Source organism: Athene noctua, chromosome 14, assembly GCF_965140245.1.
Source record: "Athene noctua chromosome 14, bAthNoc1.hap1.1, whole genome shotgun sequence".
Classification (NCBI taxonomy): domain Eukaryota; kingdom Metazoa; phylum Chordata; class Aves; order Strigiformes; family Strigidae; genus Athene; species Athene noctua.
The window spans coordinates 14,983,183-15,000,427 of NC_134050.1; the positions used below are offsets into that span (position 1 = coordinate 14,983,183).

Consider the following 17,245-nt stretch of genomic DNA (forward strand, 5'->3'; position numbering starts at 1 on the left):
GTTTCTATTAAGTTAACAGACTACCAATGCTGCTAGATACTACTCCTAAAAATTGAGTTTTTAATCTATAGAGTGATGTTATTTTTATATTTTTTGCATTTTTACTCCTCTTCTGTTAGAAATCATTTTTTTAAATACTGAAATTTAAAGTAATCCATAATTGCCATACTCACAGAAAACATTGTAATGATGTATTTTTAGCTCTGTAAGGAGGAAATTTGTAACAGCAGATTTAGCTAGGAGCAGCTCATCCCCCAAGCACAAAGACTCCGAGAGAGTTCAGAGCAGAAGCCTAACTTCAGAAACCCTATAGCAACTCTTCATTCAGTAGAGAGAGACCATAGGAAGACTACATTCAGAAAACCAAAGGTAGCCACTGCAGGATCTTCCCCAAACCGTTTGAAAGCTGGACCAGCTCTGATTAGCAGTCAGATTACCTCAGCTAAAAGCGAGTTAATGGACCCAGACCCAACACCATCACCCACCCCAAGCTGCTTCACCATGAGGAGAAGTTACTGGCAAGGCACTGAACACTCTTCCTTTATGAGGTGTGTTGTCCACCAGCATCTTTATACTCTGTGTAGATCTCTATGTTATGGGACCTACATGCTACCTTTTCAATATTATGCTTTTCCCCTATTCAGTTTTTGCAGACTGAGGTCTTCTGCCTTGCTGACGACTACACCTGGCATTAGAAGGCATAACCTACCTTGTCCTTCCTTCCCTCTGACCTTCAAAATCGAAAAATTTCCTTGAAGGAACACTAAACAGGCAAATGGATAAACTTAATGGCTCAAATGCAAAATGTTTAACAGTTGTAGTGACAGAAACAATAAAAACGAGACTAAAAATTTGTTAATAGAAGAAACTAAACCAAACCAACCACTGAAGATAAGTGGATGCAAAGAAATGCAGCTTAGATCACTGCAAGTTTAAAGAAAGTTCAGGCACAATCTACATGGGCTCACAAAGGGCAAGTCCTTTTAACTACTTTGATAGCCTTCTAGGATTAAGGTCACGCAGCTGGTGGAGGAAGGGAAGCCTGTGAATGTAGTTTTTCTGGATTTTAGTGAGGCTTTTGATACTCTCCCTCACAGCACCCTTCTGGACCAGTTGTCTAACTGTGGGGTGAGTGGGTTCACTGGGTGAAGAACTGGCTGAAGGACAGAGCTCCAAGGGTTGCAGTGAATGGGGCTACATCTGCCTGGCAACTCGTCACCAGCAGCATTCCTCAGGGCTCAATCCTAGGGCTCGTCCTGTTCAATATATTTATCAATGATCTGGATCTGGAGTTGAATGCACCATTAGCACATTTGCCGATGACACCCAACTGGGAGGTGCTGTTGACTCTTGAGGGACAGGAGGCCTTGCAGAGGGGTCTAGATAGATTGGAGCACTGGGCAGAGGTCAGTCACATGAAATCTAACAAGTCCAAGTGCCAGATTCTGCACCTGGGATAGAGTAACGCCAGGCACAAGTGTAAATTGGGAGACGAGTGGCTGGAGAGCAGCCCTGCAGGAAGGGATCTGGGGGTGCTGGTGGGCAGCAGGCTCGCTGTGAGCCAGCAGTGTGCCCTGGCAGCCAGGAGGGTGAACCACATCCTGGGGCGCATCCAACACAGCGTGACCAGGTGGTCACCAGCGGTGACTGTCCTGCTGTGTTCGGCGTTGGTGCGGCCTCACCTCGAGCACCATGGGCAGTTCTGGGCCCCACAGTTTAAGAAGGATGTGAAGGTCCTTGAATGTGTCCAGAGGAGGCCAGCAAAGCTGGTGACTGGGCTGGAAGGGATGTCCTGTGAGGAGCGGCTGAGGGCTTTGGGTTTGTCTAGTTCACAGAAGGGGAGTCTGAGGGGTGACCTCATCGCTCTCTACAGCTTCCTGAGAAGGGGATGTGGAGAGGAGGGTGCTGATCTCTTCTCTCTGGGATCCAGTGACAGGTCGCGTGGGAATGGTTCAAAGTTGTGAGGGGAGGTTTAGCCCAGACATTAGGAAGCATTTCTTTACCGAGAGGGTGATCAAAGACTGGAACAGGCTTCCTGAAGAGGTGGTAGATGCCCCAGGCCTGTCAATGTTGAAGACACTTTTGGACAATGCCCTTAACAACATGCTTTAACTTTTGGTCAGCCCTGAATTAATCAGGCAGTTGGACAAGGTGATCATTGTAGGTCCCTTCCAATTTAAATAGTCTAGTTCTATTCTATTCTATTCTATTCTATTCTATTCTATTCTATTCTATTCTATTCTGATTCAAGCCAACTATTAAGAACTGAAGATTTGGGGCATATTCTGACCACCTATACTGTATGTGCAAAGCATGCAAGAAGATGGAGGGAACAAGCACATGTAATTTATGGGTACTGCTGGAGATTAAAAGTCCATGGCTGATTGCACATGGACAACAGGAACGTACAGACTGACAACTACTCAGAAAAGATCTAAGACACTATAGCTCTTTGACAAACCAAGAAAATTGCCATCATTTGTTGAGGAGGTATTCAATAAGACTACATATGCTTATGTGTGCTCATACCTGTCTTCATCTCAAGTAGTTTACCTCATTTTAATTTCAGAAATCCATAAACAACCAACTTTAACCTTAGCCAGGTTTAAGCTGCAGTATGGATTGACACACACTGCACATTCCACCACGTGCACCGTAACCTTCTGGGATTAGGTGGACTGCTACAACTTTATCATGGGGAAAAAAATCACTCTGTAATTGAGGAATTAAAACAGAAGGGATTTCCTTGGCCTTAAAGTGGGAACCTAAAGATGTGACTGCGCATCTTCCCATGCAATATATCTAAGCAAAGATTCCAGAATATTAACATTCAATGGCAATCCATTCAAACTAGGCTAATTCTGAAGCAGACATGTGAGAAAACACTAAGTTTCGGGTAGTCAGTAAATTTCTGCTTTGCACAGGGCATCTGTGTGTAGGAGATGGGACCGCAGGCACGGTAGCGATGGCGAAGGGCCAGAGCAACCGAAGCGTTAACTGGGAACATCTGGAGCTCCGAACACGGGATTCCTCACAGGCCGCCGGGTGCCGTTCCCCACGCGAGGCGGCAGGACCGGCCGGGGGCGCGGGAGCCCCGCGTTACTCGGGTGCGGTGGTGAGAGGGATTTCGGGTCAGGCTGGGGCTGGCGGGCGGCAGAGGGTTACCGAGTGAACCGGGGGGCGCGGCGGCGCCTCATCGCCGTCCCGACTGTGCGCCGCCGGGAGCCGAGGGGGGAAGCGCCGGGAGCCTCGCGGTGCCCCCGCGTTTACGGCCACTACCTGAGGAGCGAAGGACGCGGGGGCGCTCCCGCGGGCCTCCGGCCGCCGGTACCCGGCACACCCAGGCGCGACCGTCGCCGCCCCCAACGCCGGCGGCTCCTCCCCGAGCCGCGGCCAGGGCCCGCCTTCCGCCGGCGGGCATCACCTCAGGCTCCGAGCCCGCCGCCAGCCGGCCGCGCTCACAGGACGGCAGAGGCGCAGCCCCGGGGCCGGGAGCCCCTCGCCCCCCCAGCAGCGCCCGCCGCCCCACCGCCGCCAGGCCCCGGTGCCCGGCTGCGACGGCGCCATCGCCACCAGCCCGCGCGGCCCCGCCCCTCCACCCCCGGAGGCGGAGCTCGGGGCTGGCCCGCGGCGCTGCCAATCAGCGGGCAGGGGCGGGCCCGGCGCCGCGGAGGCCTCTGGGCCGGGCAGTCCGGGCCCGGCCGCGCCGCCCCGCCATCCGCCGGCAGGGAACTACCGGTCCCGGCGCGCCCCGCGGCCGGCCGGGGCTGTGACCCGGCGCTGGCCGAGGGAGCGGCTCCGGCAGGAAGGCGGCAGCGGGGCCCGGTCACCCAGCCGCAGCCATGAGCTCGGCCAGGGAGTCCCAGGGCCACCACGGCCTCAAGCGAGCGGCCTCCCCCGATGTAAATGGGCGCGGGGCCCGGGGGCAGCCGCCGCTGCGGCGGGGGGCGGCGGGGGGCCGGGGGGGAGGCCGCGGTACGGCGCCCGACCCCCGCGGCGGGACGCAGGGAGGGCCGCGGCCTCCCCGGCCGCCCCTTGCCGGGCGCTAACGGCCGCCCGGGGGGCAGCGGCCGGCGGAGGCGGCACGGGGGGAGCGGCGGCGGGCGGGGTGAGGAGGGGCCGCTCGGGGGGGCCGCGGGGCCCGTCCCGGCGGAGGGGGCGGGCGGGCGCAGTCAGCGTGTGCTCCCGCAGGGCTCCAGCAGCTGGGAGGCGGCGGATCTCGGCAACGAGGAGCGGAAGCAGAAGTTCCTGCGGCTGATGGGCGCTGGGAAGGTGAGGCCGCCGCGCCCCCGCCCCCTTCCCCCGCGGGCACCCGGGGACCGAGCGGGAGGAGCCCCCGCGCCCCCCCTGGGGTTCGCGGTGCGGAGCAGGGTCGCTGCGGGCCGCGGGGCTCTCGGAGCAAAAAAAGACGACACGCAAAGGCAGCCGCGCTCTGGGACTCTCCTTTAAGGAGGATTTGGGGTTTACGGGCTGCAGCAGTGTCACGCAAAACATCGGTCTGAAGTCGTCAAGCTTCTGCTCTGCAGCTCCCCCCCCACACCTTTATACTTTCAGACCAGTTAATAAAATTATTTGTGGGCACCTCTGAGAGGGTCCTTGTTACAAACTAACAAAACCTGCGCACTAGGTCAGTAAAATTCTTTCACTGGGAAAAAAAAAAAAAATTAAAAAATTTTAAAAAATCGGTAGACTAAACCACCAAAATAGTAAACCTAATTAAATAATCCAGGAAACATTTTTAAAGAGAAAAGGCTCTAAAACTAGATCACTCCTATGCTTTTTGCAAAAAATGCTGCAAAACTAGTAAAACATAATCGTGTACAAAGTGATGGTTTAGTACTGCAATTCTACTTAACTTCAAGACTAATTTCGCTTGTACTAGCTTATTTTGCTGGAATACAGTGTTTTTGTAAGTTGAAATATTTTAATGTATTAAAGGGGTGAAAGTTAATACCTCCTAGTGAACAGGAATACAGTACCCTGTTAAAACATTCCACTACCACTAATCTTAACATCGACTTGGATACTTAATGCTGCTTGCTGTGTAATGCCAGTTCTTGCCTATAGGGATACATTTGCCAATGTACTACTGAGCCAGTAAAATAAAGAGCACTGTGAAGGTCTCACCTGGTACTGTGACCAGTCTAAAAGTGGGCTCATCCTAAGATGCACAGGCTCAACTACTGCGTAGCGCCAGAGAAAGAGACCCAAAGGATCGATTGTCAGAACCTAAACTCACGCTTGTCCCGCATTGTGTAGCGTAGTTTTCATATCAGTGGCAAGAAATGGAATGAAATAGAACCAGCTTTGGGGTGTGGGATGAGTAAAGAGTATCTAGTTGTTGGGGTTTTGGTTTCAGAAAATTCAACAAAACAAAGAGGCAGCAGTTGTTAGCTAGCAAATTTACAGTCCTACAGTTGGTTGTCAAGGTTTGACAGCAAACCTTTTCCATTCAAGATTTCCAGAATGTTGGCAGAGCTGTCAGTGTACCCTAAAGCTGCAAAACAAACTGCCTTTTCTTTTAGAAAGAACATACTGGCCGCCTTGTTATCGGAGACCACAGATCAACCTCTCACTTCAGGACAGGTCAGTTTATCCAACAGCTGATACAAAGTTGGAAATCAAACACTTACTTAGGAACATCCCAGTACTTTGAGCTTCACAGGTACTGCAGGGAGGGATTTCAGGTTTTGTGGCTGAAGTTGAAGACCAAGTCAGGCTGTGGAATTGTGGGAATTCCAAATTTCTTGTTACATTACTGATAAAAAATTTCTCTGACAGCACTTTCTTGTCCTCTGAAGTCCAAGCTCAGCAAAGTACTTGATGGTCAGTTAAACTTGTGTACAAATGCCCTGGAAATCAGAGCCTGTAGGTCCTCAGTCCTGTTGTGCTATCAAAATAAGAAAGTAAAGTTTTCTTGCTGTTGGTACCTAGCAGTATTATGCGACTTCCTCGCTGCCAGGTATGGATATCCAAACCTCTCAGTTGTTGTCCCTGGAAAAGAACAGGGTTGATTTCTTTCCCCTACCTGATCACCTATTGAATAGAAAGATCTCTGCCTTAAAGCAGTGAGATGGAAGCTGAAAAGATCTGCAAGGTCATCTTGGCATCAATAATTTGATGTCATTTAACATACCACCCTGGTAATTTCTTATCATGCTTGCTTAGGTAGTAAGTCAAAGTACATCAAAACCAAGCTGGGCTTGACTGTCTAAGAGAAACTTTGATAAAGCTGTATAGAACAGCAGCTGTCAGAATTCCAGAAAACCTTTCCCCGATATGCTCCACTAGAGATTATTCAGTTGAGAAAAAATAATCTATGGACCAAAATGCCAAAAGAAACCTGAGGATTGGTTCCAGGTTCTGCCGTTGGCTTGCAAAGTGACTGAGAATCTCTCCCTTTACCTGAATCTCCTAGAAAGGAGAAGATGCTTCCCCTTAAGGAGTCATAAGAATCAGTACTGCTTTGTTATTAGCAAAAAGATGCTGTTTTTTTCACAAAAAATCAGAACAGCTGTTTTCTTAACACTTTACTTTCCTGTCCAGCATATAGTTATTGTCCTTTTATAATAACATAACGTCTGTCACTTCCAAATGAGGAAACATTAATTTGCAATACAAGCTTTTAATTTACAGAGATATAAATTAAAAACTGGAGTATTGTAGACCTGTCGGGAGAATTAGAGATTCCTACCTTCTACAAGAAGAGAGGATTCTTAACTATTTTGAACCATATTTTCCCCAAGTAAAAACAATTATTTACTTACTCAAGTAAGAAAGGGGCATGTAGAAATAGCTCAGGAAAATTATTTTTTCTGCTAATTCCTAAAGACAAAAAAATGTAGAGCTGTAGTAACTGCTCTTGATAATTCCGGATGCTTGATGTAGTTTCAGATGCAGCTCTATGAACAAGAGTGGTAGTATTGTCCTGACTTCTGCTGCTATATATTAATCCTGGTTTAATCATAGTAATCACACATTATGTAGTGAAGGTCAGAAACTGTCTCCTTAGTGTGACACGTTGCAGTATTGTCAGGAAGCACAGAGAAGTCACACTGGTTCCATTTACGTGGTTTAGTAGAACATACATTGTGCATGGTACAACTCTCTGAATGCATCAGGTCTTAGGAATTTACTAAGCCATCTTTGTATCAAAGCAGTTTTGCTTGCACACTTGATAGGCTTGCTTATAAATCTGATGGTTTGTATGCAGTAATAGTGCAGTAGTTTAAGATGGCTACATTTAAACTTTTTCACATATCTATTGATAAACTTTGAAAATGCGACTTCATGTAATTTGATGTCTTTGTTAATTTGAATGAACCATAATCAAAGTACACTGGACAATGCAGGGGAAGAAGACAAGAAAATGAATGAAGAATTGGAGTCTCAGTACCAGCAAAGCATGGACAGCACGATGTCCGGACGAAACCGGCGCCACTGTGGACTTGGTTTCAGTGAGGTAGTAAGTTGTTTATTTCCGTAGTGATTTGGCTTTCACTTCACTAAGGATGATATGTGATTTAAAAATTCAATCACCACAACTAGGGGCAAACTTCTGCAGTTTGGGTTAAAGGACAAACTTACTGCAGGCACTCGCCCCCCATTTGTGTACACTGTGGTGGCCTTTTAGACACCTGGAAATGGTTGATGCTTCTCATTGTTCTGAAAAGTGGTGTGTGACGTGCTTAATGCTCCGTAGTAGGCAAGACTCAGTAGGACAGAAAGTGACACGTATATTAAATGTGAGTGTTGCCAAGGAGTGCCTGAGGGGGCAGGATAATGATCCGCAGTGTTGCTGAGAGCTCAGCTTCTCATTGCAGTGAGGCACATACCTCTCTGTGGTCCTGAGAAGTAAGTGGCTGTAGAGGGGTCAGAGAAGGGAAACGAGCTGTGCAGAGTCCTCTTGCAAGGAATTCAGAGGAATGAGCAGGAAGAGAAGTACAACACTACCCAGGAGAATTAGGTTGTTAGGAACATGTCTTCATCTGCCAATTGAAAGGTGCAATAATTAATTTTTTGCTAACTTTTAGCACCGATTACTGAATAAAAACTGATGTTTCCAAAGCAAGTAAAACCACCTGTGCAGTGCTGGGACTTCTTAGTATTACAGCCATGGAGGCTTTGCTGTTTAGGACTATGAACAAAATGCCATTTTGGGATTGCTCGTTAGCAGTATCATTGGATTACTTCAACACTGCTCATGCTGCAGTGTGCTAAACTTAAAGATCAAACTTCAGAGATCAGTCCTGAATGTGAATTCCTGATGGTCTAGCTGTTAGTCCATGACAAATACTCAAGTGTAATTATGTACTGTGTACACTGAAGTAAGGAGTTACAAAACTGATGTGATCTGGAACTTTTCAGACTCATTTAATAGTGCCTTTAGGATTTCTGCTGTAACTAAATAAGAATGTGGTGATGAACCCGTGGATGTCACAGTTGGTATGGTTGACTACTTCAGTGGAGTTGCTTTCAGGCTAATAATTGTGTTAGAGACCTGTATTTAGCAACATAGCCCATTCTAGTACTAAAATTCAAGGAGCCATTAAGCAAAACATTCTCGGTGGGAAATTTTAAAAGCTGCAATGGAGTTGCCAGGAAATAATGGTTTATCTGTCTCATAATCTGAACTTCTAGTTTCAGGAAAGTGATGAACAAGAAGAGGCAGCTGGACACTCCTCTGAAGAGAGTTCAGAGGACTCAGAAAGTGGCTCTGAGTCAGAGCAAGAGGAGTCTGCAGAGGAGCTACAAGCTGCTGAAAAACATGATGAAGCTGAGGTTCCAGAAAACAAAAAAGAAGCAAAAAGCAACTATAAAATGATGTTTGTTAAAGCCAGTGGTTCATAACTGCAGATGTAACAGCTTCGTATTTAAAGTACAGTAAGCCTTATTGTTACAGTGCAAAGTGGAGGACTGCTACAGCACAAATCTTTGTATTATGATTTTAAAAAGACCCTGTTAGATGACAAAAAGTAGTATTTGCTTTCTGTTGCCATGGATAACATTTTTATGGGCACAGTGATATTCCTGGTTTTTGTAAAGTGTATAAAATACTGGATGGAGAAATAAATTCTTTTTGTTCCTGCCCAATCTCTACAATGTTATCTAAACTATCCCTCCTCTTCTTCCATGCCAGATAAGAAAACTTCATGTTAGTGGTTTCTTTAGTTAGTACCCCAGTCTTGAATTTTTAACTCTTAAGATTACATGTGAATTACTGGATGTTGCATTAGTTGTAAAATACCAATATCAGCACAATTCTGTGATGTACTAGAGCTTTAAACAATGATTTTGTCTATAGATGCTAGTGTTGACAGGGCTGAGAGAGGTCACTCCCTTTTGTGACAGTACTAACCCCTGCATCCATCTGAAGTCCTACAGCAGTTGCATGGGTGAAGATGTTTTAGAGACGCGTAATAGAACAGAAGGCTTTAAGTGCTGCTTTGGCTTTATAATGAGAGAGAATAAGCTGTAGTTCTTACACCTTTCTGCAGAAAAGAGTGATTTTCGAATTACTGGCTCCTGGTTAGAGCACTGAGCTGTTACTAAAAATAAATCCTCCTGAAGTTTACTTTGGAAGAGAAAATATACTTTGATAATGAAAAGAATATACAAATCATTTAGCTTTTTAAAATATAGAATACAGAGTTAAGTATGCAAGCCCTTCTTCCTTTTCTCCCCGTACACGCATCACTTGGAGGTTTTAGTCAATTGCCAGAAATAGGTTGCACCTCAAGTAAAGGTGATATGCTTAAAGAGTCGGGAGTTCCAGTAACTCCAGTAATTCCAGCAAGAATTCTTCCTCTGCAAATTTATAGTTTATTGTATTCAGGTAATTAATAAATACCAGATTTTTTTTTACTTTCTTTTCTCTTGGTGTATCAGACAGATCCACTCCTCTCCTTGCTGGGAGAACAGAATGTCTGATCTGCACCCCAGAACAGCCTCCTTCTGCCACAACAGTGTTTCAGGAAACACTCCAGATGCTTGCGGAGAATCTCCCATTTCTGTACACAATTCATGACGCGCAGGCAACATTTGGAAGCCAGCTGGCTTACACGGAAGCAGCAGTCTGTACTATCATTGTATAGAGTTATTGAACGTCAACACTGCAGCACCAGTGATTGGGGGAGGACTTGGAATAAGTTACATTATGGAAAAAATAAAAGTACTATGATTGTAAATAAAAACTGAGTATAGATTTTGATTAATCTGTTATATCTACATTTAATACAAAATTTTTCATAAAAGTCATTTGAAGAACAACGTTGCAGCAGCCACTAATAGCCAGTGATTTGTACTCGATGTGGATGGATTTTTTTTTGGTTTTCCCAGTACTGCAAGCTTCTAGCACATAGGCAAAAATCAAAGTGGCTTGTATATTGTGAAGCAAGCAAACCTCATCATGACTTATGAAAGCTGCTCTACCTCCAGGAGGGGAGAGAGGCTCTCCCTAAAAGATCAACTTTCCCAGTAGGCTGGTACCAGGTTTTCCATCTTTAGACACTCCAGTTACACTTAAACCAGCCTTTCGCCGTTAAGTTCTTTTAGGTGTGGCTGCTGGCTGTTTATTGCCTTGAGTCCAATTACAAAATTAAGGTGTAGGCTGCAAAACGCTGCATATACACTGACCTCTCGCCTTTGCCCAGCACGGAAGCTGCTGCTGCTCTCCCAATTTTCCCTCCAGCAGCTGCTCGGCCTCCGCCCGGCTCAGCCTCGCCCGCCAGCGCAGCCATGCCGAGACCCGCTGCGGCAGGAGCTGGACTCCCTCGCTGCAGAGGCCACCGGCCAGGGACAGGGCACCCTCAGGGGCCTCTGCCCTCAGCTGCTATGGCCTCCCGCCTTGGAAAACAGATTTGGCCATCAACTCCAAATATAAATAAAGAGACCACAGAAGGATAAAAAGATAAACTTAAACTAGTCTAGTAATGGCTCTGACCAGAAAAAAACTACCATACCTTCCATTCCCCAAAAGTATGACAAAGCAATATTGTGAACATCTGATGAGGTTTGGTGTTACTTATGATGCTGACCCAAGACTCATCTGCTCACAATAGGAAGAGTTCTACACAGTGGTGTCTGTTTCTGTGTTTTAAAGATATTAAGAGTATTATTATAGTAAGTAATATAAGTATTAAACATATTAAAAACTTGTAGATTCACCTCTGAAGCAGCCTAAAATCTTCTCCATGTATACTGAGAAAGGCTGACATAGTTCACTGTAGATTATGCAGTAAATGTTTTCATTCAGAAGTCAGTTCTAGCAACATTTGCTATAATAGCACCAGGAGTAGTGCTGTGCAGAGGAGCAGAATGGTTTCAGCTCTCATACTTACTGGAGACAGAGAACACAGGAAAAATCAAGGTTGGTGTCTTGGCTGATTCTAGTCAGTTCTTTGCTTTTCCAGGGTGGTACAGGAGGAGCTCCCAGAGATGACAGCAGAACACATAAGCTGACACTGAATCATGAAGAGGGTAACTGCATTTGTTTTTTCAAACAAGATTTGGCTTCCGAAATTCCTCAACTCTAAGACCAGCTTATTTCCATCTCAAAAGAAAGGCAGAAGTCTGCCTGTACTCCTGCACGTCTCAGGAAACAACTGAGGAACATTAGATCTGTCACAGAACCTCCACTGCATCTGGTCAAAGTTTTCATGTTTCTAAACCACACTGAAGATTTACCTACACAAAGGGCAACGCAGGTGTGTTGCCATTTGGCTTGGGAAGCCTGAAAACACTTGGACAGGTCGAAAGCACCAGTGTGTCAATTCCCCTTCCGCTTGCCTTGGAACAGGGAACCCATCAGGACGAGTACCACCGCAGCCCCACCGCCCACAGGGTCCTGCAGTCACAAATGAGGATGCTTCTAAGCCAGGTAAAAAGGGATTCTCAAATTCGTACAGGAACTCTTCGAGGCCAAGAAAACCAGATCTGTAAGTTGCCCTGTAGCTTTATGCAACTGCTTTACAGTTTACTCTCCCTTTCTTCCTGAAGAGGAGGCTGACAACTGGATTCCTGAAAGCACAATTTACAGGCCAGCTTCAAAGCTACAGGTCCTTCTAAGGCTCTGGTTGGGGAATTCACATCAAAGACGATGTGCACATGTAGTTCCGATGCCAGAGAGGACGGTTGGAGGAAATCTCTGTGGATTTGCTACAGTCCCCAGTACAGGGATTAAATTATGCACTGAAGCTGCCTCTGTAAACTGCAGGAGACAAAGAGAATAAGTGGCAGTGCAGTATCTCATAATCAAAGCCTGGCACGGTTATTTGCATCAGTCTCTTGGAAGCTGTCAAGGGATTAAGTGAAAGGACATGTGTCAAGGTACCCTCACTGGAGGGACAAAGCAGAAGTTGGTTTTGTTTGCTTTTAAGACTGCTACCTCAACTGCACTTTTCCTGAGAAAAATATCTGAGTTGTGTACAGTATCACAATGGGTAGATAAAAGTTTCCTTAGTTTTTGCACAGCATTAAAGAAACAAAATACTTGATGATTTCATCTAATTTGATTTGGTTTTGACACGCAGGTGCAGAATTAGATCAGACTGACTGTGCTATTATCTACCCAAATCCAGTACCATTTATGGTGTCCACAGCTCAGGAAGATCTAGTTGAGAAAAAAAATTTAAAAAAAGAGAAGAATGAAAAATAACATACATAAGAAGAGGGGTTTTGTATCACCAGTCAAGCGATACGGAGGCTCATATAAAAAAAGTCCTTGCTTTGAAATTTTTCACAGATGCCTGCCTTGACCTGTAGGGGAATTCTCTCTAACTGTTACCGTAAGTAAGTGTTCTTCTCGTCACAAGACTATCAAGCTACACTAAAGACTGCAGAAGGGTTTGATAATCTGAACTGGCTCCTTTACACCCTTTATTGCTAAAACTTTAAAACTAATGCAGGTGAAGCTTTTGATCCTTAACTGGTTGAGGGCAAGTCTCCTTCTTCCTGTTACAGTCACTAAAATCTAGTAGTTATAACCTGTAAGGATGTGGAAACAGAACATCTCTTTCCAAAACCTTTTTGAATTTATTTTTTTTGTCAGAGAGACTTCTTAACATAAGAAATCTACACTGGACCCACAAAAAACAGATCAAATTTACTCAGTAGTCAACTGATGGAGCCACTACCCAGATCCTGAATAAAATCTGCGTATAAAATCATCTGCCATTAAAAGGCTACCCAACATAACCTTTAATTTGTGTTGAGTAAAGACAGCTGAGGAGTCCTCAGGCACACAGAAGGCTTTGAGAAAGCCAGGGGACACAGCTACACTCACAAGACGTCGTTCTCTCTTCCCTCTGAGCCTCCCATCCAGGTGAGGACTCGGCAAGTGAGCAGAGCAGGCAGTTCTGGTACACACCTCAGCAGCGGTCACTCAGCTTTTGCCAATTCTGTGCCTCAGCACAAGGGAGAGGAGAATGGGATCAACATCCGTGCATGTGTACATGCTCACGCCCCCCAACATGTACACACAGACACACTATAACCGTCCTGGGCAGAAGACAAAATCCTGTTCCATACTGGGAGAGGAAGATGCTCAAAGGCATAACACGGAACAAGTGGAGCAGAGACACAGAAGAACTGTGTAGCATGAACTAAGCAATCAGAGAAGCCAACAGTACAGACAATACAAGAGACAGAATTAGCAGTGACCTCTCTGATGTCAACTTTTTTCCCCCAGAGTGGTACAACTCACTGTCACCAGTTACTTCCTTTCCTTAGGATTACATCTTGCATAAGCCATAAGCCAGGGTTTCAAAAACCCTCCCGTGTCTCACGAGATGAACTGGAAAAAAACATTAAGGCTTTTCTCAATTTTGGCTCTAGAGATAAAAATCAAGCCAGCCCAACCCCCTGACAACGTAACAGATCCGAGGCCAGAGACTCCAGCAGGCCACACAAGTCTTGCACTGGCACATCACAATGGCCGAGAGAGCAGCACTCACTCGGGCCAGGCTCTGTGCTGGGAAGAACCAACCTCTTCCACCCCTGGCTCTGGGGAAAGCTGTTTCTACAGGGAAAAGGAGAGTTTTGCTCATACAGCCATTCTTAACTGACTTAAAATAACAGCACAGCTGCTGCCAATAGAAAAGACAACTGTCCTGCTCCCAAAGCACTATTTGAAAGGTATCAGTGATTCTCTCCTTCACCCACTGCCACCATCAACACTCTGTTTCTCCCACTCACAAGGTATTTTTTTGTACTTGGACACTGGATTTACATCTTCGCTCGCCAGCTATTCTTTCTTCCTACTTCCACCCCTACAATTTTGGTTGAGTCCCTTCATGGAAGCACTTAGCCACTGACCGAGCTCACAGATTCCAGCACCTTCAATATTTTTACTACCTCTCACTTCACACCCCTAGGCTGTTCTCCACTCTCACCTTCAGCCTCTCAGTCTTGTTTACAGACACATCTCTGCTACTATTTCCTATAAACTCACTACTCACCTTGGTTTTCTTTATCTCTTCCTTCCTTTGGTGCTTTTTTTATGCTATAGCTCCTGGTATAAGGCTTCTTCTAGTGGGCAACAAGAAAATGGCATTATCCTTTAAGTCTACGTCTTATAACTATTTCACCAATATCTGTTTCAACTATGGTGTCTAATTCTATTAGCATTTTCTTTGGAGGCTGTTTTGCACTCTCTGTAAAGCAACCAGGAGCACTGGCAAGTTAATAGCAAGTAAACAGCGCACAACTGTGCATGTATGCAATACTTCCTGCTTTTATTTACTTTTATAATTAGTTCTCGAAGTTATTCTACCATCTCCCAGTAATTTCATGGTAGGCTTTATAATTTTACCTTCCTCTTAGGTTTACCTGTAGTTTAACATTCAAAGTATGGTTGTTGCACAGAATACCTCAACAGACTTGTATTAAAAATGCTCTTTAAAATTCCGAAGCTTTGAACTAAAGAAATATCTCAAGAAGTTTTCATGGAAAGTTCATCTCGGTTGGTTCAATTCAGCTACAGTTAGATGCACCTTTTCAAATAATGGAAAAAAATGTAAAGGGGTCAGACCCAATCAATACTGTTGTTCAAACAGAATTTCAGGCACTGTGATGTGTGTATTTTTTGTGCTCTTTCTTTGTACTGCTCCACTATGAAGAAAGGTTGCTTTTGCTAGTAGAGCAATAAAAGTCTTAGCCTTTTGAATACTGCCAAATAACCAATGGGAATGTTTACTAGGTGTGGAAAAATATAGCAATTTTTTATGTTTTTCTTGTGCATTGCTTTGTTCTTTTTATAACTACGCAACACAGACACACACACACGCAGCACAAGCAAACACTTAAAATACCCAAAGACTGACATAAATCAGAAGGGTATCATCAGATCATGCCTTCTATATCTTCTAAGTTTTGATACTAAGTAAATCTGGTCCTTCCTTCATATAACATCCAGAAGCTAATTGCCAAGACACACAAGAAATATGTGGTTTTACAGAGTGGAACAAATGCTGATATAAAATATATACACATATATTTGAAGATCTGGAAATCAGATTAATAACTGGTGCAAATAAAAAAATAACGGTGTAAACCCCACCAGAACTTGTTAGGAGTGCTCTGCTTTCTCGAAACACCAACCTCTCTCCAAAGGCTACGGGTACCTGAGACCACCTCGCTTGACCTTGAACAATGTTTTTGAAATAGCAGCACACAAGTTTAGCAGTATCTTTCAACAGCTTTTAGTTCCACACATTAGCAACCTTCCAGAATAGAATCTCTTCATACAGTTGTTTCCTGAAAAACTTTTCTATGTTTTTTTTCCAACCGTTCCAAAACATTCTGGATGCCTCTAATGACTGCTACGTGTCCAGTCCTTCAAATAAAATAAAATAAACAAATAAGTTTATATGGATGTACAAAGACAAGCGACAGTGCTATAGCTCAATAGGATTTCCTAGCAGCCCAGCAATACAAATGAACTCAAAAAAACAGTAATGAAAAATGGGGAGGGGTGGGGGGTGTTCTGCAAGTTCAAAAAGGTGAAAGCAGTTGCTACTTACGAGTACCAGGCTGTACTTTTAGAAATTCAGCTGTACAATAAAATTTTAATAACTTTACTGAAGAAATTGAAAACAGATGTAGATGGGAAGTCAGTCCACATAATTTTTTGCTTGGTATAACATTACAAAATACTAATTAGAAAACAACGCCTTCGGAAGAAGAACTGATACTGCTTTCTAATGTGTTTCTGTTTCTTTAATTATAATCAGTCCCAAACACTTACACTGCTTAATAAGCAGAGGAAAAAAACCAAAGCCACTTTCTGACCAGAACGATCTGTACACAGACATAATTTTTTTCTAGTCTTAATATTAGAGAGTAGGGTGTAACACCTAGAAAAGAGCATTCTGATTCAAAAAAACATAACTGAAAAAGGAAATCGACACAAAACAAACACATGAAAATTAGCCCTAATTATTGAAAAACTACACCCATCCCGGCAAAAGAGACGGTCACCAGAGAACAGCACTCCACACATTCACTAACAAGGTTTGGAAGAAAAATTCTCTTGATAATTGGATTAGACGCAGACCAAAATCTTTAGAAAGACCAGTTTTGTTAAAAACATTAGTGGTGTAAGTATTTAGGGCAAAATCCTTCTTTCACGCAAGCTTGAATGGGCAGATTTTGCGTGTGTGATCAAAGGAAAGGAAATGAACATCTCCCACAGCGTGCCGAGCAGATGCCCGCGCCCCTTTCCCTTCAGTGCCGGGGCAGCAGGCGGAATGGGGAGCCCACGGGCCGGCTCCTCACCCACCAATTAGGGCCACATGCCTCCCCTCCCCTGTAACAAAGCTTCTGCAGAAGGAACGCCACGACGCTGAACCACAAAACGTGTGGTCAAAGGCTCCTTTGTGTGCCTGAGAAATAGGACAAGCATGGCGGAAGCAGCTCAGCTCTGAATTTTGGCTGCATGCATCTAAGGGTCAGGTACTCCCAGTCTCAAATATTTGTTCTCAAGTTTGCAGAGGCAACACTAAGCCACAGAAATACTTCTAACTGCTTCTTTTTGTTCTAGAGATTAAGTTTCAGAAGGATTAAACATTTCCACTGTTCTCCATCAAACCGATGGCACTTGATGTCACAGCCGTGCTGGCTGCCCACCCACCCTCTCTCTGGGCAACACCCCATTCACATACTGCACACATGTTACCAGGTAAGGCCTCCAGGTTTTGGGGGCTTCCTTGTTTTTTTTTTTTTTAAATTGAAGTTACTTTTGATGCTT

The 17,245-nt window shown here is 44.8% G+C and overlaps 1 protein-coding gene across 2 annotated transcripts; it reads left to right on the forward strand.

The window, feature by feature from the left end:
* Positions 1-3,745: 3,745 nt before the first annotated feature.
* C14H11orf58 (chromosome 14 C11orf58 homolog) lies at positions 3,746-9,102 on the forward strand. 2 transcript variants are annotated; one of them, XM_074918446.1, is made up of 5 exons: positions 3,746-3,902; positions 4,177-4,272; positions 5,526-5,586; positions 7,353-7,462; positions 8,641-9,102. In XM_074918446.1, the coding sequence occupies exons 1-5, from the start codon at positions 3,843-3,845 to the stop codon at positions 8,848-8,850; spliced, it is 537 nt and encodes a 178-aa protein (XP_074774547.1). In that variant the 5' UTR covers positions 3,746-3,842; the 3' UTR covers positions 8,851-9,102. The 2 variants fall into 2 exon arrangements, with proteins under 2 accessions (XP_074774547.1, XP_074774546.1); XM_074918445.1 differs by having other exon boundaries at positions 3,759-3,902; positions 4,192-4,272.
* Positions 9,103-17,245: the final 8,143 nt, after the last annotated feature.